This window comes from Ictidomys tridecemlineatus, chromosome 1 (genome assembly GCF_052094955.1).
Source record: "Ictidomys tridecemlineatus isolate mIctTri1 chromosome 1, mIctTri1.hap1, whole genome shotgun sequence".
In the NCBI taxonomy this organism is placed as follows: domain Eukaryota; kingdom Metazoa; phylum Chordata; class Mammalia; order Rodentia; family Sciuridae; genus Ictidomys; species Ictidomys tridecemlineatus.
In genome coordinates this window covers 160,617,495-160,643,994 of record NC_135477.1, presented here as the reverse complement: position 1 = coordinate 160,643,994, position 26,500 = coordinate 160,617,495, and the positions used below count along the sequence as shown (strand labels likewise).

The 26,500-nt window shown below is 47.3% G+C and overlaps 2 protein-coding genes across 2 annotated transcripts; both read left to right on the top strand.

The window, feature by feature from the left end:
- Positions 1–325: 325 nt before the first annotated feature.
- Positions 326–2,520, top strand: Csf2 (colony stimulating factor 2). The gene is made up of 4 exons (XM_005335785.3): positions 326–487; positions 604–642; positions 1,315–1,440; positions 2,205–2,520. Exons 1-4 carry the CDS (start codon positions 326–328, stop codon positions 2,292–2,294), a joined length of 417 nt encoding a protein of 138 aa, XP_005335842.1. The 3' UTR covers positions 2,295–2,520.
- Positions 2,521–3,957: 1,437 nt separating this feature from the next.
- Positions 3,958–5,796, top strand: LOC144366576 (uncharacterized). The gene is made up of 4 exons (XM_078020926.1): positions 3,958–4,143; positions 4,219–4,251; positions 4,669–4,809; positions 5,590–5,796. Exons 1-4 carry the CDS (start codon positions 3,991–3,993, stop codon positions 5,740–5,742), a joined length of 480 nt encoding a protein of 159 aa, XP_077877052.1. The 5' UTR covers positions 3,958–3,990; the 3' UTR covers positions 5,743–5,796.
- The last annotated feature ends 20,704 nt before the right edge of the window (positions 5,797–26,500 follow it).

The following is a 26,500-nucleotide window of genomic DNA, read 5'->3' as shown; positions in this document are numbered from 1 at the left end:
GCCCAGAGGCTCCTCAAAAGGAGGGGGCAGCCTAAGGCTGGGTCAGACTGCCCAGGGCTGGAGAGCACTCAAGGAGGTGGGCAGGTGGGCTGTTCGTTCTTGGAAGGGCTCATGAATGAAAACCCCTAAGCCTGACCACCTGGGGAAAAGGCTCACCTTTCCCATGTGTGGCTGATAAGGGCCAGGAGATTCCACAGTTCAGGTAGTTCCCCCGCCTCCCTGGCGTTTTGTGGTCACCATTAATCATTTCCTCTAACTGTGTATATAAGAGCTCTTTTGCCAGTGAGCCCTGTACTCAGAGAGAAAGGCTAAAGTCCTCAGGAGGATGTGGCTGCAGAAACTAATTCTACTGGGCACTGTGGTTTATAGCATCTCTGCACCCATCGGCCCTCCTGGCCCTGTCCCCCAGCCCAGGAAGTATGTGGATGCCATCATCAAGGAAGCCCTGAGCCTTCTGAACCACAGTAATGACACCGGTGCTGAGATGGTGAGTAAGGGAGAAGGGGCAGGCTGTACCTGGGCCACGCTGCTGGCTCTGAACTGGTTTGCACTGTCAGGAGCTGCTTTGATAGTATCAATAACATGACATTTTCCTTTCTACAGAATGAAACAGAAGTCGTCTCTAACGTGTTTGACCCTACGGTAAGATGCTTCTTTCTGCTATACCCTTTCAGGGGCTCCTGACCTGGGGGCTCCATTTTAGATGGACCCTCACATGTGTCCACAGGAGGAGGGGCAGCATCGGGCACTCAAGAGACCACTGGCCTTGCATTGAACCTGATCATGTGGGTTCTGTGTCAGCTGAGCAGCTATGGGGAGACCTAGCATTCAAAGGCTCATGGGGGCCGGGGTGGGGGGAATCAGGAGGGAAAGTGGGGATTACCTCATGAGACAGGACTGCAGACTTGGGGCATTAACTGTACCCTGAGACCAAGCCCTGTGAAATCAGGGTGCCGACTGCCAAAGGAATGGCACTTGCTCATGTGGCAGGTCTGGGCCATGTCCCACGGCTCCCCACCCCTTCTCTGTGGATGGTGGGGTGAGAGTGGCCTTCTTTCCTGGGGGTGGGACTCTCTCGAAGTGTCAGGCTAAGAGAACGTGGCTGTGCCACTAAGGCACTGAATGTCCACAGTGGACAGGGCAGTGTGTATGACTGGACTCCGCTTGAGATTAGTTGGGGATCATTCTGTGCCCCCTTTGAGGCCCTTCTCCTGGGTGCAAGGGATGGGAACATGAAGGAGTGATGGGGAGGGCAGCCTGTGCCCATGACTGGCACTTGGTCTCTGCTCACGGAGGAACGAACACTTTCCCCAGGAGCCAACATGCCTGCAGACCCGCCTGAAGCTGTACGAGCAGGGCCTGCCGGGCAGCTCCACCACGCTGAAGAGCCTCTTGAGCACGATGGCGAGCCACTACAAGGAGTACTGCCCTCCCACCCCAGTAAGTGCCCACATCAGGGCCCCAGGCAGGAGGGTGGGGTCAGGGTATGGAGAGACCTCAGGCTGTGGCTGTTCAGCACCCCTAAAGTTTTCTGCATTGACAGACAGGTCATGATGAGGCCCTGTAGCACGGGAACTGCTATTCCCTTTTCATCCTTAGGAGTTAAAAACACAGAACTCTGAAGCCCATGGTACCCCCCTAGCAGCAGCTGCCGTGCTTCTTATTATCGAAGTCATTAGGAATGAGGTCAGAGGTGAGGCAAACCCAAGGAAACTCAGGGCCTGCTCAAAGTCCAGAGGAAATGCCAGGGCCCAAGTGCTCCTCCTGACAGGACTTTCCCATGACCCCACGTGGATTGCATGGATTGCATGGAAGGAGGGGGCCTGTCAGGAGAGGACAAGGCCCCAAATACCGGTCTCTTCCCACAGGAAGGGAGTGAGGTCTATGGTCTTGATCCCCGTTCCTTACACGTGCTGGGAGATGGCCTCCACGTGGCCATTCTGCTCTGGCCTGGGGTCAAAGAAACAGTCTGACTATTCAGAAGACTGGCTCAGGCTGGCACTTTGTCAGGGCCCTGGCACCAGCTGCTGTTGGCAGAGCTGTGCACCCCTTGGGTAGCACATGGGTGGCAAGGTGTCACCCGATCCCCGGCAGAATGGGCCTCCTGGCCTGACTTCTTAGAGGCAATCCAAAAATATGCTGCTGTTTCCCCATATTACACACTCACCTGGACTCAAGTGTTTTTTATTTTCATTTTTCTTAAGGAAACTTCCTGCAAGACCCATTTTATCACCTTCAAAAGTTTCAAAGTGGACCTGAAGAAATTTCTGGCTGACATCTCCTCTAGCTGCTGAAACCAAGTCCAGAAGTGAGGGCCAGCCAGGCTATCAGGCCATTCCCGGGACCTAACCTCATACATCTCGGCTCTCTCACCCAGAAAGAGCCAGAAACTCAGGATCTTCGTCTTATAGGGACCAAGCGGGTGGGCCACAGACACAATGGGGATGGCCCGGACCTGCCCTGGGCCATGCTGACCCTGATATGGGCATGGTAGAGGAGTGTGGGTGATTTTATACTGGTGGGGACTAATACTATTTATTTATATATTTATACTTTTAAAATATTTATTTATTTATTTAAACTCCTATATTTATTAAAGATGTTTTATCATCGTAATAAATTATTGAATGTCTGCTTTTATTTACACAGTTTTCTGGTGTCTTTTCAGGAGGGGAGGAAGCTGGCAGGTGGGGGAAGGGATGGGGAGGTGCGGGGGTTGGGGCACGGTGTCATGGCAAAGCTGCTGTGCCCAAGGGAGGTGGGATCTGAGTGCAGCATTGTGTACACCTGGGTGTACTCCCCTGGATGCTCAAGGGCTGCCACCCCAGAGAAAAGATTTAGGTTCACTTGGAAATCAAAGCAACTAGCTTGTGGCTAGGGGAAGCTTGCCCCAGAGAAAGGGCATGCTCCCTCCTGGGGAGGTCTGGGTGCTGCTGGGGGTTGACTGGTCACTGTCTGAATAGGTTCACCCTGGTGTCAGGCAAAACACCCATGCCCCTTGGAGGCCTTGGACCTGGTGCCCCACGCCCTGCCCTCACTCTCAGGGCTTCAACAACTCTTAAAGTAAATCAGCAAATAGACCAACTGTTCATGGAAAAAGAAACCAAACCACAGGGGTCAGAGCTCAGCATATTTACCAAACTCACCCCAAATTGGGTGATCTTAATCTTTAAGAGTCAGAATGTGAAGTTCATAGTGTGTTGAACATGGCTCTTGTGTAGCATTTTTCTAAATTAGTTTTTACTTTCACATAAAGTTTACAGTTACTATCTCTTAAAATCTATGGCCTTTAGGCTGAGAGAAAAGCAGTCCTCCTCCTTCTCCTTGCTTTGCCAGCCAGGCCGAGTACCTTGTCCCTGTACCTAGTTTCTTGTGTCCCTTGGGTGTGGGGACAGTGAGGAAGTGAGAGTGTGTCTCCACTCAGGTGGGCAGCAGGGCCAGCCTTGTCCTTGGAGGTGGGCCTGGGGAAGATGGCTTGCTGTGGCTTCAGCTCTGCAGACACTTGACTCAACAGTTAAAAATACGCTTAATGTTGTTTAAGAGAAAAACAAAACTATAATGGTTTGCCAAGGGTTGGAGAAAGGAGGGAAGGAGACTGCTAATGGGCATGAGATTTCTTTGGGGGTTAATGAAAATATTTTGGAATTAGACGGTGATGATGTACCTGCAGACAGCACCAGTCCTGGCCAGACACCTGTCTCACATGCAGACAGAAAGGTCACAACCCCAGATGTGATTACAAATAATAAGTCTTAGACCAAAACTGAATTTCAGCAAAGAGAAGAACCAATGAAGTGTGCTATGATTATTAAAAATGCATGAAAAGCACATCTTGTCCAGCGATAAACTCCTCTCTGTCTTCCTCAGAAGCCACTGATGACTGATAAGAGGTTTGCATTTCCTTAGACTCACATATATAGGTACCCCTTCCTGCAGACATGCTGCCCAGCCCTGGTTCAGGTCTGCTGGGAGCTACCTTCAAGGAGTACCATGTACCTGTATGTGCTACTGGCTTGTGTGCTCTGGGGGTCACAAAGTCATTCTTCCCCAATGAAGTTAGCCACTGAGACTTCCCACAAAAATCACACGGCACTCTGTGCTGAGATTCAGAAAGAACTTTCTGCTGACAACAATATATATGAGGTAAGCCTGGGTCTTCATCAAATTAATTTGCTCTCATGGAGCTTTGTGTTTCTGACCAACTTCTCTTGCTTTCAGGGTTCCTTCAGTAGGCCCCAGAATACCAGTGAGGTAAGGAGTGTCTACTCTTTGGACCTTTCTGACCACATTTGAACCCAGAGAGAGGGATTGCTTGAGTTGGCACACCGGGTAGAGATAAGAACCAGGGATGCTGGAGATGTTGAAAATTAAAAAACAGAACCTCCAGCTCAGCCAAAGGATGAACCAGTGGCCAGGTCCTGGACTTTGCCAGGCTCTCTGGCCAGTGTCCCAACTTAGCCCTGGCCCAGTGGCAGAGGCAGAGAATGGGCATAAGACACTAATTGACTCTACTGCAGGGCCCACAGGTCTCTTGTGGGAGTCAGGGTAGGACCTGAGCTTAAGTCCCAGGCTCTGTTAGGCCAGGGTGACCAAGGATGGATGAGTTGGGGAGGTAGCTGGTGCTCTGCTGTGTACTCCCCACCCGAGTGCACCCCAACTTTATTTCAGGAGCTCTGCTATGGGGAGTTTACGAAGAACTTCACCTCCACCCTGAAGGATCTTGCTGCAAAATATAAGCATCAGGATTGTCACCTAATAAAGGTTTATAAGGACATGGAGGAGCTCACCAAAATCTGCCCCAAACTGGAAGTAAGTTGCTGTTTACTTTTAGGGGAACCCAAGACTTCATTTTCCTGCAGGAGCCCAGTGGGCAAAGGTCTTATGGACAACACTTGCCATCCTCAGCTGCTATCTTGAGCCATATAGTAGCTCTTCTTTGGGCTGCCTCAGAGCTGACACTCACTGACAGGGTGGAGGGTGGGGAGTGGGAGGTGAGGCGTGAGGGAATGTGAAGTTAAAGGGATTCCTGGGGTTTCTGTGTCCTCTCCAAGGCCCTCCTCCCCCACAGAGGTCAGTGTAGGGCAGGTCTGAGACAACTCAGCCCAGGGAGTGGGAAGGGCCTCTCCGTGCTGACTCCAGTTGGTAGCCAGTCCACATTTCTTTCAATTGGCCCCACCCTTGGGACCTCTTCTGGCTGAGGGAGTCAGTGATGGAGGGATGAGCTGTAGTTTAGGGGCCATGTCTGGAAAAATGACAGGGCTGTTCTCTCTCTGTTTGTGTGGCCCCCTGTGTACTCCCATCCTTCTTGTCTTCATGACCTTGTCCTGGATAGCCATGACACAATAGCTGTCACCCTGTTGTCTCTTTTCCCATGACTGCAAATGGTCCTTAGACTCTGCCATCACCAGGCAGGCAGCCCCCACCCCTGTCCTCCCTCAGACAGACAGGGAGTGTATGCCTAAGTTACCCTGTAGGTGTTGGGGGCTCACAAGACCCTCATGGCTGGGAGGACAGAAATTCACTTTTATTTTATTCTTCATTGTTGTTGTTCTGCTAAGAAGATGACTTAAACATGTGTTTCTTATTTAGCCAACAGACACGCCCAAGGACTGTACGATTGAGCAAAGTGATTTCTCCCAGTTCAAGGAAGCCTTAGAGAGTGTTATCATATCCATAGAAGGATGGAAATCGTGTCAGAGGATGGATGGAGACCTTTGGCACTTCGTCTTCTCCTGGGGTTAGAGCTGTAGGAACAGGACTGGAGGAAATAATGGAAATAATTTACTATAGAGGTGGGGAGGGAATCTGCTGGCCCTGGGCTGGCAGACAAGTCTGTGGGTGGATGATGGGGAGGGGGGGATCCTGGGGACACTTGTCTGTAACTGATGCATTAGTTAGCGCCTGCTGCTTCAATAAAGCCTGGGTGTGGAAATGCTAGAGAGTGAGAGTCATGACAGAGGCCATCCTTGCTCAGCCCCTGGACTAGAAGGGACTGGGAGTAGCCCTGTCACCAGTTCGTGACTTGGACGCCCTCTGGCCCTCGATGGAGCAGGAGGAACCCCGCCTCATCTTTCCCTTCATGCATCTCCAGGGCCAGTGGGGGCCCCCAAACCTCAGATCCATTTGGCAAGGAGACATCTAATCTCAAGTAAACCCACTCACCTGGCCTCCAGAGCCCCTTCCAACAACTTCTGGGGTCTCTGTGGCATGACAGCCCTTTCCTGATGGGTAACACTTTCACTCCTCCAGAGCACTGGGCCCCACCTGGGGCAAATCCACTAGTTGCTCATGTCCTAAGTGCTGCCAGAGAGGGCTCAAGTTCTGATCCCCACCATCAATTCTAACCCTAACTCTAATCGTTTGAATAGTTTATTGGGAGTGCTTGAGATGACCCCACAATCCAAACACCTTTATACCATCCTAAATTCTCAGATGACGAGCTTCTTCAAAAAACCAGGACAGACGAAGATCAATTTACTATGGAATATAATTAGGTATCCTGTTATTACCACAATTTGGTTCAGGCCAGACCTGCAGGGAGTCTGCAATGTCTGCCCATTGACAGATCCTTCCTGACTGTAAAGCTTTGAACTGTGCCTGCAGAAAGCATGCAGGTCAACCACATACCCACCCACCCCAGTCCTTGCTCTAGGATCCCCAAGCCAGCCCAGCTCATCTCTACCTTGAGAGTTCGCATCAGGCTGGAGCCTAGCAAGCGTGACTGAGCAAAGTTGCCTGATTTCCTCCGAACACGTCAGGGAGCCCTGTGGTTCTGGGGCTGGTACAGGGCCAGGGGCCGACAGTAGTTTCAGCCTAGATAAAGCAAAGGGCCTAGTCACCAAAGGCTATGGGGCTTCTGCCTCCAGATGTACCTCATGGATGCTCAGGATTTCTAAGGCCACTCCTTTGTGACTGACCGTGGAATGGGCAGGCTGAACAGCTGGACAAGGTACCGGGATACTCTGGCAGGTAGAGCCACCCCATCACAGTCCTAGCCTCCCATTAGCTGGCATGAGGACCCCCTCACCTTGAGCTCCCGATGAGACTTGAGACAGTAGAGGGTTGGGAACTTGCACGTAGGTCCTTATTACCTTATTGTCGCGACCAGGACAGCAGGTGTGCATGAGACTGGCAAGAGCCAGGCTGCTTCTTTCAGCATATGTAGCGGAAAGGGGTATGTCTGCTTCCCCCTGAAAGACAGGGCAACTCTTGAATTGGACCTGGAGAGTGCAAGGGGCTATCCAGGTATCCTCAGCTTCATATGTTAATGTCCGGGGCACAGAGACATAGGTGGGTGTGGCTACCAGGCTACCCATCTGGCCTGTGCCACACCCAAGACTGGAAATCAGGTATGCTGTATTCCTGCACCCTACTGCTCTAGTTTCCTTGCTACCTGCGCATGTGTGTGCTTAGTGATTTAGGTATGCATGATTAAAGTAGAGGGCAGGGGCTACAGGGATCAGACACGTACTATACCATCCTAGGCTGGTTTGCGTTGAGGGTACATGGCTGGCTTTTCCAAGTTCAGCAGCTCCTTCTCTGGACCCTCCCATGTTATTACATGAACTTCAAATCTGGCACTTATTTCTCTCCTAAGCCTCCATTTTCTTATCTGTGAAGTTGGGTGTGGCAGGAATGGAGTAGCCACAGCTCAGACCAGCCTGCCTAGAAGGAGGTCCAGGCAGATGCAGAGTTGAGAAAACCTGCCCTGGCTCAGAATCCTAATCCTGGCCCTGTAGCTGGGAGGCACAGAAAGGCCACATGTCTACAGAGCCAGTGTGAGCAGGCAGTCCTCCAGACGGGCACTGGGGTGAGGAGACATCTGGCTGGCTGTCAGTGCTCCCTACCCATCAAGGCCCAGAGAGGGCGGGGACTTCCTCAGGACCACACAGGAGGTGTGCTAGACAGAATCCTCAGGTCTGGCCTCGCGGAAGCCCCCTTTCTGTGCCCTCAGAAAGGCTCCTGGGCATAAACTTCACCCTTAGAAAGAGCTGACTGAGTTCCCTCTTGTGAGAAGACCCTGACCACCTACCAGGAAAGATACAGCCTCATGGTTATTTTTCACTGTGGTTTGAGATAAGAGCAGAGAAACAGTTTCATGTTGCTGCCATCGATGTTATCTCTAACCCAGACCTGCTCTTCAACCTGAGAGATGACAAATTGAAAACCTCTCTCCCTTTTCTTCTTCTCAACTTCAAGAGGGAAATCTGCACAAACTTCCCGGGCTGTGCAGGCAATACCACCTGAATCTCACCCTGGAAAACTGTATTCTTCTGGGAGTGGGGAAAGGCCTCTTTAAAAATTGTTCTTAAAATTTCTATTATTGTACAATAAAGTGGCAAATCTTAAGTGTACAGTTGAGAGCATTTGCATAGATATTTATATCCATAAAACCAGCAGCCAGAGAAAGGCAGGAACATTTTCCAGTATCCCCAAAAGCTTCTTGTGCTTCCTACCTCTATTAACCCTAAATTAGTTTTGCCTGTACTCAAACTTCATGTAAAGCAGAAGCATATACCACAGTTTCTTGGATGTTTGCATTTTTTTCATTCAACATGTGTCAGTGCACTTCTTCCTTCTTCCTAGTTATTGCATGCATTTTTAGTCTCTTTTCCATTGCCATGTAGTATTTCATTGCTTGAATATTCCACGGTTTATTTCATCATTATACTGCTGATGAACAGTTAGGCTATCTCCACATTTTGGCTAATATTAAGAAAGCTAGCCAGGTGCAATGAAGCATTCTTGTAATTCCAACAGCTTGGGAGGCTGAGGCAGGAGGATTGCAAGTTCAAAGCCAGCCTCAGTAACTTAGTGAGGTCCTAAGCAACTTTGCAAGACCCTACACAAAGGATTATTACCCAGGCATAAAGAAGAATGACTTTATGATATTTTCCAGTAAATGGATGGATCTGGAGACTATCATGCTAAGTGAAATAAGCCAATCCCCCCAAAAGAAAGGTCAAATGTTTTCACTGATGTGTGGAAGCTAAACCACAATAAGGGAGGGAGGGGAAGAAGAGAAGTTCAGTAGAGTAGACAAAGGGTAACAAAGGGAAGAGAGGAGTGATAGAAGTAGGAAAGATAGTAGAATAAATCTAACATAATTTTCCTATGTATACATATGAAAATACCTAAGCAAGTCCTACCATTGGCTCCACCACAAGAATGGGCTGCTAATTAAAATAAGATATATTCATGCTTTTATAATTTTTTTTTTTTTTTTTTTTTTTTTTTTTTTATTGATTGTTCAAAACATTACAGAGCTCAAGACATATCATCTTTCATACATTTGACTCAATTGGGTTTTGTACTCCCCAAATACATAATACAGACTCACTTCTGTTACATACTCACATTTTTACATAATGGCTTATTAGTGACTGTTGCTTTTATAATTTTATCAAAATGGATTCTACTGTCATGTATAACTAAGAAGAACCAATAAAAATTAAAGCATTCCTGGGTCCAATCCCCAGTACCAAAAAAAAAAAAAAAAAAGAAAGAAAGAAAAAAGCTGATTTGAACTTTGAACTTTCTGAATTGGGTTTGCTCACTTAGCCACACCCCCAGCCCTTTTTATTTTTTATTTGGAGACAGGGTCTTAGTAAGTTGCTTAGGGCTTTGCTAAATTGCTGAGGCTGATTTTGAATTCACAACCCTCCTGCCTCACCCTCCTGAGTCTCTGGGATTACAGGGATGCTCCACTGTGCATGGCAATGTTTGCATTTCTGTAGGAAATGTTGAGAATGGCAGGTCATGGGACACATACACACATACACATACACACACACACACATATAAACTTTAATAGGTACCACCAAACATTTTTCCAAGGAAGACTTTTACAAACAACAGTGTGGCTGGCTTTCCTGCCTCGTGTAGGCACTGCTGAGCCACCACACAATGGATCTCTTCTCTCCCTTCATGTGATCTGAGACTACTTTCCAAAGGCCCTTATTGTTATTGGAAATTCTCTACATTGTTCACTCTTGCCCAGCCATCAACATTCTGACAAGCCAAGCATTGGGAAACAAAATCCAAATCCAACCAAGTCCCGGGTTGAGATCAGACCTTGTTCATAGGCCATGGGGCCCGCCCCTGGGTAGCCAGGCTTATGGGTTGCAGTGAGGTGTAAGCAGGGCCAACAGGAGAAACTAGTCCTTTCATCACTGGACAGTCTCCCACGCTGTCCTGGATGGGGAGGGGCTATCTGCCTTTCCAGCGTCTCTTTTTGAGGGAGTCACAAAGGGCTCAGAAGGCCCTTCTGACATGGACCTGATTGCCTGTGCACTTGTGGTACAAGACTTTGGCCTCAGAGCCTGTGGGAGGTTTTTGCCTTCACAGAAGCAACTGTGACATGCTATTGTCCTGTATGGAAAGATCAGGCTGAGGGATGGAACCCTGGGTACTGTCCTGGGTTCCTCTTAGGGACTGCAGCTCCCTGTCAGCTCCCTACCATGTACTGGTGTGTTTATTTTCTTGCTCCTTTCAAATCTGCCCATTCCTCTCCATCCCTATAGCCTTGCCCTGACCCACTTTGCACATGCAAATAACCACTTCCAATGCTCCTCCCAGGCCCAATCTCCTGGACAGACCCCTCCAGCTCCTCTCCCCAGGTAACCACCCACTAATTCATTTCACAAGTATTTGTTGACTGCCTAAGGAGCCAGGAACTGCGCCAACCTCTGCAGGAATCGCAACCCTGGAGGTGCTCACATTTCAAGGGATTAGTCTGGCTGTGTCCCATATGAGCTGCCTGCCAGTTCAGAGTGAGTTCTCAGTCCTTTGGCCTGGCCTAAGACTTTACCCTCCCACTGTGACCCCTGCAGACTGCCTTCCCTTACTGCCTACCACCCTGGCTCCATCACATCACCCTGGGCTCCAGGTATTCAAACCAGCCTCAGTTCTCCTACTTTCTTTCCCAAACTCCTCCTGGAATGCATCCCACCCAGTCAACTAGCTGACATCTGTCCCCTTAACAGGTAGACTAAAGTCCAGCGGGAGGTGGGGAAGTCCTCCAATGGACACCATCTTTCTCAGCATCTACTCTGGGCTTGCATGCCTATCTCCTGGACCATGTAGTGTGCCATCCTCTGCTCCTCAGGGGACTATGGGATCTGGAGAAGGCCCCCTCATTGCATAAGGTGCCAACTGTGGCTATGTTCCAGGGTCTGATGAAAGTGAGCCTCTTTTCACCTCTGATTAAAAGCAATGTTCACAGATTTTACAGAAGTCAGGTTGGAAAAGCAACTGGATCTTCCAAAGTGCAGAAAATGCTCTTTGGGACAAAGACCGATGGCAGGTTATAACACGGTACTCAGTGCACAGCCAGGGAGTTGTTATCATCCTCATCAACAACAGTATCTGCAAGTTGAGCCAAGAGGGTGCCCTTGCCCCCAGCCAGGGGAGCTAGGAACCCAACACCAGCACAGCTGCCTGCTCTTTTCCTCACTTAATGGATTTGGGAACCATCTCAAAGGAAGCAGCAGGAGGGAGGGAAGCCCAGCTCTGGCAATGTGTCACACTTCCTCTAGCTCAGAGGCTGGGGCAGCCCCGAGCTCTCCTGGTGGAGATCTTGGCTCTTGCCCAGGCCTTTTCCTCCAGGCAGCCTGGACAAGAGTGAGCTCATGTGCTGGGGGGAGAGGCGACGGAAGCAGACGTTGCTCCTGTAGCCACAGCTCCAAGTCAGAAATGACATACCCACAGGCTAACTCATAACCTCCCCTTTGCCCCCACACCCCAAGAACCTCTCCTTGGCTGACCTTTATAGCTTTCAGGTTCTTTCTCCCACTTAGAGGACCTCTCTGGGACAGTTCCTGTGGGTCTCTTTCAGGTCTTCAACTGAAATAGAAGCTGTATCCCTCACCAGGGCTAGGGACAGGGCTGTGGATTGGGTAGAACCTGAGGACCGCCCCCCTCATGGATCCAATCCCACCCTGGAGGTACACACCAACCAGTGTTGGAACCTAGAAAGAAATAAGAAGCTAAAGAGCCTCAGGCCACACCCGGGGTCATGGTCACACCAAAGGTTTCTGTGTCTGTGGGGCTCCTAGAGAAGGAGAGAGCCTGGAGCTCTGTGACCAAACAAAACAGGTTTTGGGCCTATGTCTTCTGGTTACAATGAATCTCTGTGGTAGGAAGGAGCATTTCCCCTTAGAGTTTGGCAGGTGAAGGCCCAACAGTCATGGGGAGACCGACAGATGGACATAGCAGGCCCATGACAGTGATGAACAGACACAACTTGGGACTCTGGCAGAAACAGATAGAAAGGCAAGACAGACTCAGCCAGAGCTTGGAAGGGACAGATGGAGAGACCAGCTGGGGACACTGGCAGTGACTGTATGGAATGACATAGAGGCACATGGACAGATTTAGTCAGAGTCCCTGGCAGGGAAGACAGAGACACAGCTGCAGGCTGTGGTCGGATACTAAGTGGCAGTTCCATCTCTGAGCTCAGTCTCAGACTCTACATGCGGAGAGGTTCTTGGAGATTCCTGCCACTGTGATGAGAGACTTTGAAGGACTTTGGGGACCTCTCTGTCCAGGGTTACAATGCTCCCAGCCCCGTGAGTTCCAGGAAGGTTGTGTCTCTCACTGTCCCTGGAGTCAGACTCAGGGATCAGTCCAATTTCCCATTTCTTCCTCAGGTAAGCCTTCCCCTCACTAGCCTTGTGAGGCAGAGAAAGTCTTCCCCATTCCTCCTGGGCCCACCTACTCATAGCACAGGGGTCCTGGAAAAAGGCGAGGACCCCTATGAGTCTAGGCTTTGTGTGCACAGAGGACAGTGCCAGCAATCTGGCATCCAGAAGGTTACCAGAGGATGCTTGGGTCCACCTGGTCAGCTGTGCTCTTCCCTACCCCTACTATATCATCCGGAACCTGGAAACCTGAGGCCTGAAAGACTTCAGCCCAGGGAGAGACTTAAGGCAGGTGAGGACAAGGTGGTTATCTCCTTCCATAGGTGGAAAGACAGAGGCTGATTTGGATACATTCCATTCTGAATCTACAGGGTCCAAGAACCCCTGGGAAGGAGTGAGACCTTCTTACATGGAGAAGACCTCTGTGCTGAAACCAGAATCAGGCTGTATCTTCCTCAGTCTGGATTCCCTGGAAACTAGACTCTGAGACTGAGACTAGTATGTATACAGAAAAGGAAAGAAAGGAAGCGAGAGTGAAGAGAAAGAGAACCTTGTCTGCAATAGTCATGACAAAAGTCTCAGCTGATCCAAAGGAGTGTTCTAGAACTAGGAGAGCCTTAAAAGTTTTCTAAATTGGATAAGGAGATCAAACCTTTATGTCTTCATGATAATTGGTAATTGGATGTCAGCTGCCTCTGGAAGGAGATGTGACCTTAGATGTGACAGTTTTCTTCTGACCAGGAAATTCCCAAAGAGGGTTCACTGTCAAGAGCTGTCTTCCAGCAGCACTTGTAAGCAGAGGCAATAATCCTTGACTCCCAAGGGTGTCCTGGGCAACTCATCCCAGTGTCCACCACAGTCCACCCCTTGAGCTGTTTGGATCCACTTCTTCATAGGACCACTTCCCCTTAGATTTGGGAACAGCTCCTCTGGGTTTCCAGTGCTGTGCTGTCAACACTGGGTTAAATCCCAACCTGTAACATTTTCAAATTGTCATGGTTCAAATATTCCCAACATCACTGGTTTCGAGCTACCAGTAGTTTAAAAATAGGGAGTCAAAAATTTAGCAGTGAGGATTGGGGGTGAAGCTCAGTGGTAGAGCACTTGCCTGACATGTGTAAGGCTCTGGGTTCAATCCCTAGTAACACACACACACACACACATACACACACACACACACACACACACACAAATTAGTAATGGAGTCTCATAAGCAAACAGCCAGCTCTAGCACATAGCACACCAATGATTCCGGTGGGCTTCTCTTCCTGGGGGAACTTAGAAAGGGAGGGTTATTGGGCTGGGGATGTAGCTCAAGTGGTAGCACGCTTGCCTGGCATGCGTGCGGCCCGGGTTCGATCCTCAGCACCACATACAGACAAAGATGCTGTGTCTGCCAAATACTGAAAAATAAATATTAAAGTTCTCTCTCTCTCTCCCTCTTTCTCACTCTCTCTCACTCTTTCTTAAAAAAAAAAAAAAAAGAAAGAAAGGGAGGGTTATTAATTAACTAGAGGCCCTGCTATTGCAGCTGATCTCAGGGCCACCATTGATACTCCTCATGTCCTCTTCTACTATCTATTCTAGATTTCCCCTCAATCTCAGCACTTGAGCTCATCCTGCTGGCTTACCTGCTAGCATCTTCAGAGTCTAATTCTGTCTCAAGATGAGACTGCCACACTTGTCCACGTACTGTCAAATAGGGGAAAGGAGTACCATAGAAGCACCCATGCATGTCACCTGGATGACATCCTGGGTGGACACCATTGTGTAACCTTATCTCTTCCTGATGCTCAGGTCTAGGTCTTCCTGTAGAGATAGTGACTCCTTTTATGCTGGTCCCTGGTTGCAAGGCGATCAAAGTGCCCTGCCAGCCATCTTACCTCCTGAACCTGGAAACCTGAGGCCTAAAAGACTTCAACCCAGGGAGAATTTTTTTTCCCAAGGAACTGGAACTCCTAAGCCCACAGCACTCTGAGTTGCAAGAAAGGGAAGCACAAATTTTCCCAATGGGTCACTGGGAATGATTGCAAAAGAGGACACTCATCCTGCTTCTATCTCTTGGTGCCAAAATATTTGTATTATACCTATTGGGACACATTTCTATAAAAGGGTCTTTGATTTATAATGAGAACTGTGTTTTTTAGAGGATAGCTCATTATCCTGTAAAATACCACTCCTGAGTTGGTGCTTCAACTATGCCTTCCATAGGCTGTTGCCCAGCACTCGATCAGACTGACAGCACCTGGGTGGTATAGCATGGGATGTGACCAGCAAATCCTGTGGTCATGGACTTATGCTTTCCCTTCTTTGCTATAGAGCAGACCCCTTGGTAAGACATGATGATAGATGGCCTTCCCATGATGATACATCAAAAACTCTGAAAGCCCCTTGACAGTGATGTTAGTTGAGATTCTGTAGAAAGAAAAGACAAACTCATACATGAAGTATGTATCTATTCTGGTAAAAATGACTCATTGGTCCTTCCAAGGTATAAGAAGATGAAGTCAGTCAACTCACAACCAAGGGTCCTGTGGATATCCTTAGAGCACAATAAAGTATCTGGACCTATTTGAGAATCAAGTTTGAGCATTTATGTCCTCTACCAATTGGTCATAAGGGGTCACCTATGAAACCATAGGTATGAACTAGAGGAAAAGTTTTTGGTGCCATGGAAGTGGATAACACTGAGTTACCTGTTTGTATAGCTCACTTGTGCCCTCTAATCCTTCTCAAGCTTGATTCCAATGTACCATTTCCATCTGATGATGAATTGTCCCTGGGCTCACCTGAACTTATAGTTTAGTAGGTTTGGGGGAAAAAAAACCTTATCATGGATAGTTCTTGCTGAATGGCCACTACATCAAGCCCTTCAGGTCTACCCGGGCTCAGAAGTAAGGCAGAAACTGTTTCCAAAAAGGTGTATAATTCTCCAATGCTGATGGTATGGCCTTGTTTCAGGACCCTGCAGACAAGAGTGTATTTTCCCACTCTCGATACTTTTAAAAACCACAGAATCTGGTGATTCATATGGCTCACATGGCAGGGCTACTTGTCTTGCATCCTGAAACTACCACAGAGCTCTTTCCTGCCTGGGGCCCTAGTCAAAGATGGCAGGCTTTTTTGTTACTGGCAGGTATGTGGGTCAGAATAAGAGTCTCACGTGTGCAACAGGTTATATCCAGAACCCTCGGAGGCCTGCCAAGGTTGTGCTTCCTTCTTCATGGTGGAAAGCACAAGATATTGCATTTTCTATATGCTTCGGAGGAAATTTCCTGACCATGCTCTGGATCTAAAACTTTCCTGGCATGCTCTGAATATCCACAGGGCTTATCTTCTAGAATGTATATGTCTTGACATGGTTACCCTTTATGTTTGACATAACATTATGATAGGGTAGACTAGTGGGATGTCCAGAATATCTTGGGATTATATTATGACAGAGGGCAGAATTATCCTTGCCCTATAAATTTAAACTAATGTTTGTCCCAAGTGAATTAAAACTATTTCTGATGTGGATAGAAAAGAATGGATTCCTCAGATCAGTGACCACACACCTTGTGCCTAAGGCCAGGTTAATCTACTGTGGCAAAGACACCAAATGTGGAAGGCAACTGGGGCTAAGATTTGTTGAATTGGTAGCAGCCCAATGTCATTTCCCAGGATCTATCTGGGTTTTGCTGGTAAATCAAATGAAGATATATTGGATCCCTTTAAGTTCTTCCAGGCTGCACAAATTTCTACCCTAGAACATGGTACAGTTTTTTATTTATTACTTTGGCTGGAGCGGGGAGAAGTTTTTGGTGGCTTTCTTTTTTTTTTTTGGTACCAGGAGATTGAACCCAGGAGAGCTTAACCACTGAACCACATCCCTAGCCTTTCTTAATATATTATTTAGAGACGGTCTTGCTGAGTTCCTTAGTGCCTCACTTTTTCTGTGGCTGGCCTTGAACTAGTGATCCTCCTGCTTGAACCTCCCAAGCAGCTGGGATTACAGGTATGCATCACCACACCCAGCTGGCTTTCTTTACTATAAAAGCTTTTACTGCACAGGCTGAAGTCCCAATGTAGGAGTTGTGCTATCATGTGTGTTTATCCAATAGTGTCACTGAGAGGGTACACAGGGCCTTCTATGAGCAGAAATCAGGCCAGGAATCTGTGACATGGCCCCTACATGCTCTTGCCTCTGCTCTAACAAGCTGGTCTTGGTGCCCCTGCAGGTCCCCAGGAACAATATCAATTCAAAACCTGTGTTCAACCGTCCTCAAAATGTTTGGGTATCAACGGCAGGGGATTTTTTTTTTATAGGGGTGACTAGACATGTCCATTATTGATATCTTTTGATTGCAAAGATGAGCAGTATCTTTGTACATATATGATTGCATGAATGGTGTGACTCTACATTGTGTACAACCAGAGAAATAAAAAGCTGTGCTCCATTTGTGTACAATGAATCAAAATGCATTCTGCGGTCATGTATAACTAATTAGGACAAATTAAAAAATTTTAAAAGGGGGCTGGGGTTGTGGCTCAGCAGTAGAGCACTTGCTTAGCACGTGTGAAACCCTGGGTTTGAACCTCAGTACCATATAATTATAGTAAATAAAATAAAGGTATTGTGTCCAACTGTAACTAAAATATAAAATATTTAAAAATTTAAAAAAATTTTTGGGTATCACAAAAACAAAGGTTGAATGTTTTCTCTGATAGACAGATGCTAACACACAACCAGGTACGGGGAGGAAGGATAGAAGTTCAGTAGGTTAGACAAAGGGGAATGAAGGGAAGAGAGTGGGAATGGGAATAGGAAAGACAGTAGAATGAATTAGACATAACTTTCCTTTGTTCATATATGAATATACGACCAGTGTAACTCCACATCATGAACAACCGCAAGAATGGGATCCTAATTAGAATAAGTTATACTTTATGTATGTATAATATGTCAAAATATACTTTACTGTTATGAATATCTAAACAGAACAAATAAAAATTAATTAATTAATTAAAAATAGGTTTTCTTTTTCTTGGCAGGTACACTTACTTAAGTAAATGACCACAGGTCCCTGTGGGGCAGGGCTGGTAAGTCATTACCATGCACACTTGTTGGGTGGTATAGAAGGTGCCTACCTTCTGAGAGATATGACTGCTTCTTCAATCAATAGATTTGGAATCCTTAAACTGGAAATTTGGCAAGGGACTTTTTTTTTTCACCATGTGGGGGATTGGCAGGGGATTTTTTTATGGGGGTGACTAGACTTGTCCATGATTGATATCTTTTGATTGCAAAGATGAGCAGTATCTTTGTTGACTTTCAATCTGTTTTGACCCTAGGGATGCTGTGTTCTATTGACCATTTCCACAATCCTTGGTAGGTCAGGCTCCCTTAGCTGCCACTCTCTCCTTGCCACTCACGATAATTGAGCCCATCAGGTGAGTGAGAGTTAAATACTACCATCTGGCCTCTATTACTTCAGTGGTGATAGCACCACCATTGCTAACGGCAAGTCCAGCTCTGTGAACACACGTCCTGGCATAGAGAGGACTTTACTTCTTAGTGATATTGATGCTCTTCTTTCTAGCATATTCCTTATTGTTTTGGTATCTTCTGGGCCCTCAGGTGTTTTCCAGCCTTGCTTAGCTTATCCACTCCTGCACACCTGTTTCCTCCATACCAATCCTGTCTCTTAGTGTGGGCCATCCTTTTTCCCATGATTTTAGGAGCCATTCGAAAAGTGTGTTTGCACATCTTCTGGAATCCCTTGCCATAGTTTTAAATGCTCTATCCTAAGAGACTGCTCCCATAGTCACAATTTTTTTTTCATCAAAATTTCTTCTTTACCTCACAGGTCCAGAACCCAGTCCCATGCATACTTAACTAGCTCCTGCTAGTATTTTCTATCTGGGTCCTGTATTTCCTTTGAGGTATAATCCTTTTCTCATTTGTAGATTCAACACATCTGACAAGATTATGCTGTACCTAACCCTAGTTTTTGGTTTAGTGGCCAAGAAGCATGGTGAGAGCAGATCTTGAGAGAATGAGAGAACATGTCATGCAGGGCAGAAGCCTGTACATTACCTTTATTTGTTTATGCCATGGATTGAACTCAGGGGTGCTTTACCACTAAGCTACATTCCCAGTCTTTTTTATTTTGAGATAGGATCTCACTAAGTTGCCTAGGACCTTGCTAAGTTGCTGAGGCTGCCCTCAAACTTGTGATCTTCCTGCCTCCACCTCACAAGTCACTGAGTTTATAGATGTGTGCCAACCACTCCTGGCCATCTTTTTAAAGTAAGAGGCAATCTTTACCTCTCTGGGGTTTTTTGTTTGTTTGTTTTGTTTTTTTGGTACCAGGAATTAAACTCAGGAGGGATTTGACCACTGAGCCACATTCCCAACCCTTTTTATATTTTTAATAATTTTTTTAGAGAGAAGAGAGGAGAGAGGAGAGAGAGAGAGAGAGAGAGAGAGAGAGAGAGAGAGAGAGAGAGAGAGAGAGAGAGAGAATTTTAATATTTATTTTTTGGTTTTCGGTGGACACAACATCTTTGTTTGTATGTGGTGCTGAGGATCGAACCCGGGCCGCACGCATGCCAGGCAAGCACACTACCGCTTGAGCCACATCCCCAGCCCAACCCTTTTTATATTTTATTTTGAGACAAGGTCTTACTAGTTGCTTAAGGCCTCACTAAATCATTGAGGCATCTTTGAACTCATGATCCTCCTGCCTCAGCCTCCCAAGAAGCATGTAATACAGGCATGCACCATTGTACCTAGGAATCTATAATACTTAACAAAGATGAATAGGCTTCTTTTGGAGGTTGGTATCTGGGATTGAACTCAGGGGCATTCAAGCACTGAGCCACATCCCCAGCCATATTTTGTATTTTATTTAGAGACAGGGTTTCACTGAGTTGCTTAGTGCTTCGCTAAATTGCAGGGGCTGGTTTGAACTCATGATGCTCCTACCTTAGCCTCCTGAGTGGCTGGGATTACAGGCACACGCCACAGTGCCCAGCGATAAATAGGCTTTGAAGCCCCAGAATATTTAGGAATGTCTGAGGATTCAAGATTTTCAGGTGAAACAGAGGTTCCTATTTCATGCGTCAGAGTCTCATTCTCTCCCAACGAGGGTTTCCTTTGGCATAGGGGACCTGCCTTGATTAGGAATACAACTTTTGAAGTTGACATACTGTATTAATTCATTTTCCATTACTATAACAAAATGCCTGAGGCTTGCTACTCTACGAAGAAGTTTATTTAGCACACAGTGTTTGAATACCACGGCACTGGCATCTTGGCTAGAGCATGTGCAACAGGGAGAGATCAAATATCAAGCCTAAGAGATTCATGTGTCAAGCTTGCTTTTTTTTTTTTTTTTGATAACCCTCCCTTTTATCAAAGCAAATGACTCACTCCATGAGATGTATCAATCTTTTCTAAAATCAACACCTGCCTCCCACCATGACCTAATTACCTTGCACTAATCCCTGCAACTTAATGGTTTCACCACCTCCCAACAATGCCACACCAAGGACCAAGCTTTTAACATGAGTCCATAGCAACTAATCTGACAAATAAGTCATGGAACTGGTTCTCAGGGTTTTTTTTTTCTCTTCCATTATAACAGATAAGAACTCTTTATACACATCAAAGAGGCCTTGGCTTTTACATTGAGTTTTATGTTGCAAATTAATCATGTTAAGCTCTTCACGATCTTTTATTGAGACTCAGCCAAGCTTAGCCAATCCATTATCTTTCTAGTAACGAATTCCTCCGTATTTTTCAAATACCTAGTGCACTACATCATCAAGTGCATTCTCTTCCAACATAGGTGAAATTTTTAACAGTTTCATTAATGCTGTGTGCTAGAGGCTGCTTTACTTGCCACCTGTAATGGGGTCTTCACTGGCAAACAGTTGGTGATCCAGCTCAAAACTCCACTTTAGCATCTCATTTTTAAAAAAATCACTCCTGGAACCAGAAGCCATAGAATAGGTGCTCAAGAAGCAGACTCAGAAAAACTCCTGGTGGTGGGTGCAGTGGTGCACACTTGTAATCCCAGCTATTTGGGAAACGGAGGCAGGAGGATCACAAATTCAAGGCCAGCTTGAGCAACTTAGTGAGACCCTGTCTCAAAATAAAAATAAAAAGGAATGGGCATTGGGATGGGGGGGGGGGTTAGTGCATTACCAGAGCACTCCTGGGTTCAATCTCTAGCACTATAAGAAAAATAAAGAAGAGAGAGGAAGGGAGATAAAAGGCTTTGAGGATCAACAAGTAGAAAAGAGAAAACTAAGTCTCCTTGGGATGGTCCTTTAGAGTTTTTCTAAGACAAGGAGGAAACCAGAATTTTATATTTCATATTTGTCAGTCAGGGGCGCAGGCCTCACCTTGAAGCAGGTGTGACTTACACAAGGCATTTTTTTTTTTTTTAATTTAGAAGAGGATGACCCCAAAGAAAACTGAAGTTACCTTCTGGCAGATTCCCAGAAGCTGGTAGAATAAATCTTTCATTCACAAACTGGGGTCTGGATTCCACAAGACTATATTAAAATGCCATGCACAAATCTGACCCAGAAGACTGGTGCTTAGAACCATCCCTCCATCACGATTCCATTGTTTTGGACAAACATGGTGGCACATGACTGTAATCCCAGCGGCTCAGGAGGCTAAGGAAGGAGGATCGCAAATTTAAAGCCAGCCTCAGCAACTTAGCCAGGCCCTAAGCAATTCAGTGAGACCCTGTTTGTAATTTTTTTTTAATTTTTTAAAATTTTTTGGTGCTGAGGATTGAACCCAGAGCCTTGTGCATGCAAGGCAAGCACTCTACCAACTGAGCTATAAATAAAATAGCTCAGCCCTGTAAATAAAATATTAAAATGGCTGGAGATGTGGCTCAGTGGTAAAGTGCCCCTGGGTTCACTCTCTGGTACCAAAAAGAAAAAAAGATTCCTTTATTTCAGTGTCGTCAGTGTCAGCCTCTTTCCTTTAGAGGAATGTCCTCATTCTGCCATTTTCTGATACTTAATTCCTCAAGGAAAATGTCTTCAGGGTCCCTCTTCCTTCCTAATATTTAGTACTCACTGTGCCTCAGCTACCAGGTACCATGGACACAGTCACAGTCGATGTCCTACTAGCAAGAGCAGATTCAGCCCTGTTGGGGTTGGGGTGCAGAATCAGGGACAGTTCCTTGGGAAGGTAGCTCCAGAGTGGTCTGTGAAGGAAGACGAGTTATTCAGCAGGTGGCAAGGAGTGGTGAACATGCCTGTGATGCAGGCCTTAGAGAGAGCCTTCAACCCAAGCCAGATGACCCAGCGAGAGGCACGGCAGGGAGAGGCTAACGTCAGATCAGAGAATTCTGGATGCAGTAGCTCACCAGGTGGCTCCTTAATGATGGAGTTTCTTCCAAAGCAGGGCATTGCAGAAGCCTGGCTGGGAGTGCCAACTAGCCTAAGATGCTGTTTGTGGGGTGGCCCTGACTTGGCCTTTGAGACTATAACTCTGAGACCTCTAGAGTAGCCAAGGAGAGAAAGGTCCACCCCCTAAAGAATTTGCAAACCTAGATGGGAAGAGGACGGGGAAGTCCAGAAGAGACCAAGGAGTGTGTGTCATAGAGAAGGATGTAAACCAGGAATGGGGGCACCATAGAAGAGGAGAGCCTTCCATGAAGCACCCTTGATCTGGAGGGGAAGCAGGTCAGTGTGGGGGTGAGGTGGCATCTGGTGGCAGGAACCTTGGGCAGGTGGGGGACATGGGGAGATGATATGAGTGGAAGAGACCTGGATAGTTCAGGAAGGTCAAGGCTGGGATCTTTGAGCAGGCTGGATATTGAGCAGGATTCAGAGGACAGCAGCCTCAGGTCTGTAGATCACCTCAGTTTCTGATTCTGATATTTTTTCCCAGGGCCTGGCTAGAGCGGGATGCACAGGAACCGTACTCAGGTTCAGGTGATAGCTCATGCCTGGGTTTTCCCAAGGGGGCAAGTCTGACTAGGCTACCCATCCATTCTGGCAGCTTTGAGCTTTCCTTAGGTAGGGCTACATCGATCTGTTTTGAGGGTTTTCCAACAGGCTACTCTATTTCCTATAGGGAAACCCCAGCCCTGGACAAATAGACCCCCACCCCTTGACTAAGCCCTCCAGAATCTGGGCCAGAGGCCAGGGTGGAGCAAGTCACTGAGTCAGGAGAGTGGTTTTCTAGCTTCCTTAGTTTGTGCCCTAGGAGATGACCCTGGGTAGGCAAGGCGAGCTGAAGCCCTTGGTTGCTGGAATGACTTATGTTATTTCTTTAAAGCTCACCATGATCATGTGAGAGATATCATGACCCCTCTTCCACAAATGATATAACTGAAGTTGTGAGCAGAGAAATGACTTATCCAAGGTCACACAGCCAGAGACTGGCAGAGGTGAGACCTGAACTCTCAGATGCTCTTCCATTTCCCTTCCTCCTACTTGACATAAAGCAGGCAGATCCGGATGCCAGGTCTTTATTTCACTTCCCAGATGTCTCACCCTCCTCACAACCACAAGTGTGGTGCAGTCCAGTTTTCCAGTGGAGAGACTAAAACACAGAGGAGCACAGGGATCCAGGGCCAGAATGCACATGGATTTGACATCCACCCAAGGGCAGCCCCTTCCATGTCTCTGAATAGAAGATTAGAGAGAGAGCAGCTCCATGTCTTGGCCACTTCAGAGAGGACCAGGGTAAGGTTCCTGGGGGCAGCCCCAGGTCCAGGGCCTGCAGAGGGGATCTCCTCTCCTTCATCTCCACAGGAAGCATGTGGTGCTGCTGGCCAGCCACAGGGGTTTGGGCATCCCCAGGGAGCACCCCTCCACCTTCTGGCTCTCTTTCCACACTTCTTATCTCCAGAGCCTGGCTTCCTGCTGCTTTTAAAAAGTCACATGGCCTACCGGTTGGCTTCCATCAGGCCAAGAGGCCCTTGCCCCAGAGCTGTTGGGGCTATGGCAGGCTCATGCCTTGCTCACCACCATGGAGAGGCTCCCCTCTCCACCCGCACCCAGAACACCTGATGATGGCCCAGCAGTTGGCAGTGTGGCTCTTTTTATGAAGGGCTCATTCATTCATTCATTCATTCATTCATCATTCAATACTTACTGAACACCTATGTACTGTGCACTAGGCACTGTCCTGAGCACTGGGTTGAGTGGAAAACAAGATGAATTCTTTACCCTGTTGGTGTTTATATTCTTGTGAGGGAGATGCACAGTAAAGCAATCAACAAATGAATTTCCAAGATAACATCAGCTAAAAACCACAGAGATGTTAAAATGGGTGATGGCTTGGAGACTTTAAAGTGGTCAACAGGAGCCTTTCTGAGGAGGTGACCCTTGGCTGACACCTGACTGGCAAGGAAGAATTGGACTTGCATTTTTAAAGGACCACTTAGGCTAGTGTGCTGACCCAAAGTCAGCAGGAGTCAGTGAGGAGCAATTGTAATTTCCCTGCTAGTGATGGCCTGAACTGGAGCGTAGGGTGCACAGAGGGAGAAGTGGTCGGAAAAGGGATCAAGGGGGAAGAGAGGACAGAACCTGGAGCATAGAAGGAAGGTGGGCTCCGTGCTCAAGATCTTGAAGGCTGTCAAATGCTCCTGGACAGTGCCAGAAATACCCATGAGGAAATGGGAACAGATGGCAAGGGAGCACTGGAGCCCTTGTCCTCGCTCTCAGGGAGTGTGGAATTGGACTTGAGATGCAGCAAGCACCCTTCTGCCTGGTGCTTTTGTGCTTTGAACTCTTAGAATTTGGAGGGGCAAATGCATTAGCCCCTTGACTGTGTGCCACTCCACATCCTGGCCGTGATCCAGGCCGGCACTCAGGGAGATGCCCACTGAAGCTACAGTATGTGGGTTATCAGGTGTCCAAACTGGCACCTCCCCATCTGGAGCAGCCTCTGAGTTCCAGCTATGGGAAGAGCAGAGAGGAGTGTTCCACAGAGGTTAGCAACACAGAGCTGTCAGCAGAAGCTCACTGCTCTCCACCTGCTCACACCCTTACTCACCACCAAAGAGAGCTCTCCTCTCCACCCAGCCTCCAAGCCCCAAGGGCAACAAGGCAGACGGGCTGGGGTGCCCAGGACATTTCAGCATAATTGGCAGTATCAGGGAATAGGCAGAAGCCTGGTGTGAGTATTTAGTGTTGGGGCAGAAATGATCCACTTGCAAACCTCAGTGGCTTGGGAAGTGCACATGTGACCCATCCAGTCATATTCCCCTTGGGCCCAGAGCGATGGAGTTGGCCATCTACAGACTGAGACCTCTAAAATTATGAGTCCCAAATAAACTTATCCTCCTTTAAAATTGTTCTTATCTGGTCTTTAGGTGACAGTGGCTGGTTTGACACCCTGCAATGGGAACTTAAAGGTCAGATAATATGTGAATTGTGCCATTTATAAGAACTGTGCATCTCTGGACTCTAAAGGAAGTCAAAGGAACTGTGTTGAATTAGGACAACACAAGGCTTTTCAATCTAGAGGACACCAAAACTCAAAGGCAAGTACTCGAATGTTCTGCTGCACAACTTTGTAGCTTTCTTGAGGAACTTAGGAACTTGGCCTGACTCTTCATCTATTTTCTTGGCCAATAAAACCCATATATTTGGGATTTAATTGCTAATGGCCACACTGCCAGGTGCCCATGAACCAAATTTCCAGAATTTAAACAAAATAAGGATAAGATTCCTGTTCTCATATATGCCAGCTCTGCAGGACGCCCTCAAGTAGAACTTTTGGACACAATTTGGTTGCCTTGGAGCTATCAACGACCTTTGCCGGAAGCCTCACACTATCCACCAGTGCACAGAGGGATAATAAAATCCTAAGTTGTTCATAGTTTTCTGCTGGGAGTGAAGGTTCTCACTTCCAGTTTATTTGGGACTCACAATTTTAGAGGTCTCCGTCTGTAGATGGCCAACTCCATTGCGCTGGGCCCGAGGTGAGGCAGAACATCGTGGTGGAGAGTGTGACAGAGGAAATCAGCTCAGGACTCACACCAGGAAGGAGAGAGAGAGAGAGAGAGAGAGAGAGAGAGAGAGAGAGAGAGAGCGCTCTGCTCAACAAGGACAAAATATGTACCTCAAAGTAGTGAGCAGGTGAGTAAAAGTGAGCCCTGCTCAGATCTGGCAGTCACCAACCTCAGGGGAAGAGAGACGTTTGAGCACTTCTCAGTGAAGTTGTGATTTAGAAGTGAGGTGTTCCCCAAGAGCTCCTGTGTGCGACCATGCAAGAACGTTCAGGGGTTATTATGAGGGCTGTGACCTCATCAATGATTTAATCCATGGGTATGAATTAACTGGGTGGTAACTGTAGGCAGGTAGAGTGTGGCTGGAGTAAGTCACTGGGGCCATGCCTTTGGGGTACATATTTTCTCTTCGTTGAGCAGAGCTCTCTCGCTCTCTCTGCTTCTTGGTGTGAGTCCTGAGCTGCTTTCCTCTGTCACACCCTCCACTGTGATGTTCTGCCTCACCTTGGGCCCAGAGTAATGGAGTTGGCCATCTATGGACTGAGATGGCTAAAATTTTGAATCCCAAATAAACTTATCCTCCTTTAAAATTGTTCTTATCTGGTCTTTTGGTCACAGTGGCAAAAAGGCAAACTAAAGCAGAGGTTGTCTATTTTCCTAAGGGCTGCTATCTTGAATGCCCATCTTGTATCACAGTTAGAGCAGGGTCAGGCTATCACTCAGATGAAGCAAAGTAACCACTGAAAACAGCTAAAACATCTCCAAGACATCTTAAAAAGTCACCTCCTTCAAGTGATCTAAGTTATTTTTAAACATTCAAACACGAAAAGTAAATAGCATCTCATATCTAGAGACAGCACCCGCAGGCACCTCCCTTTC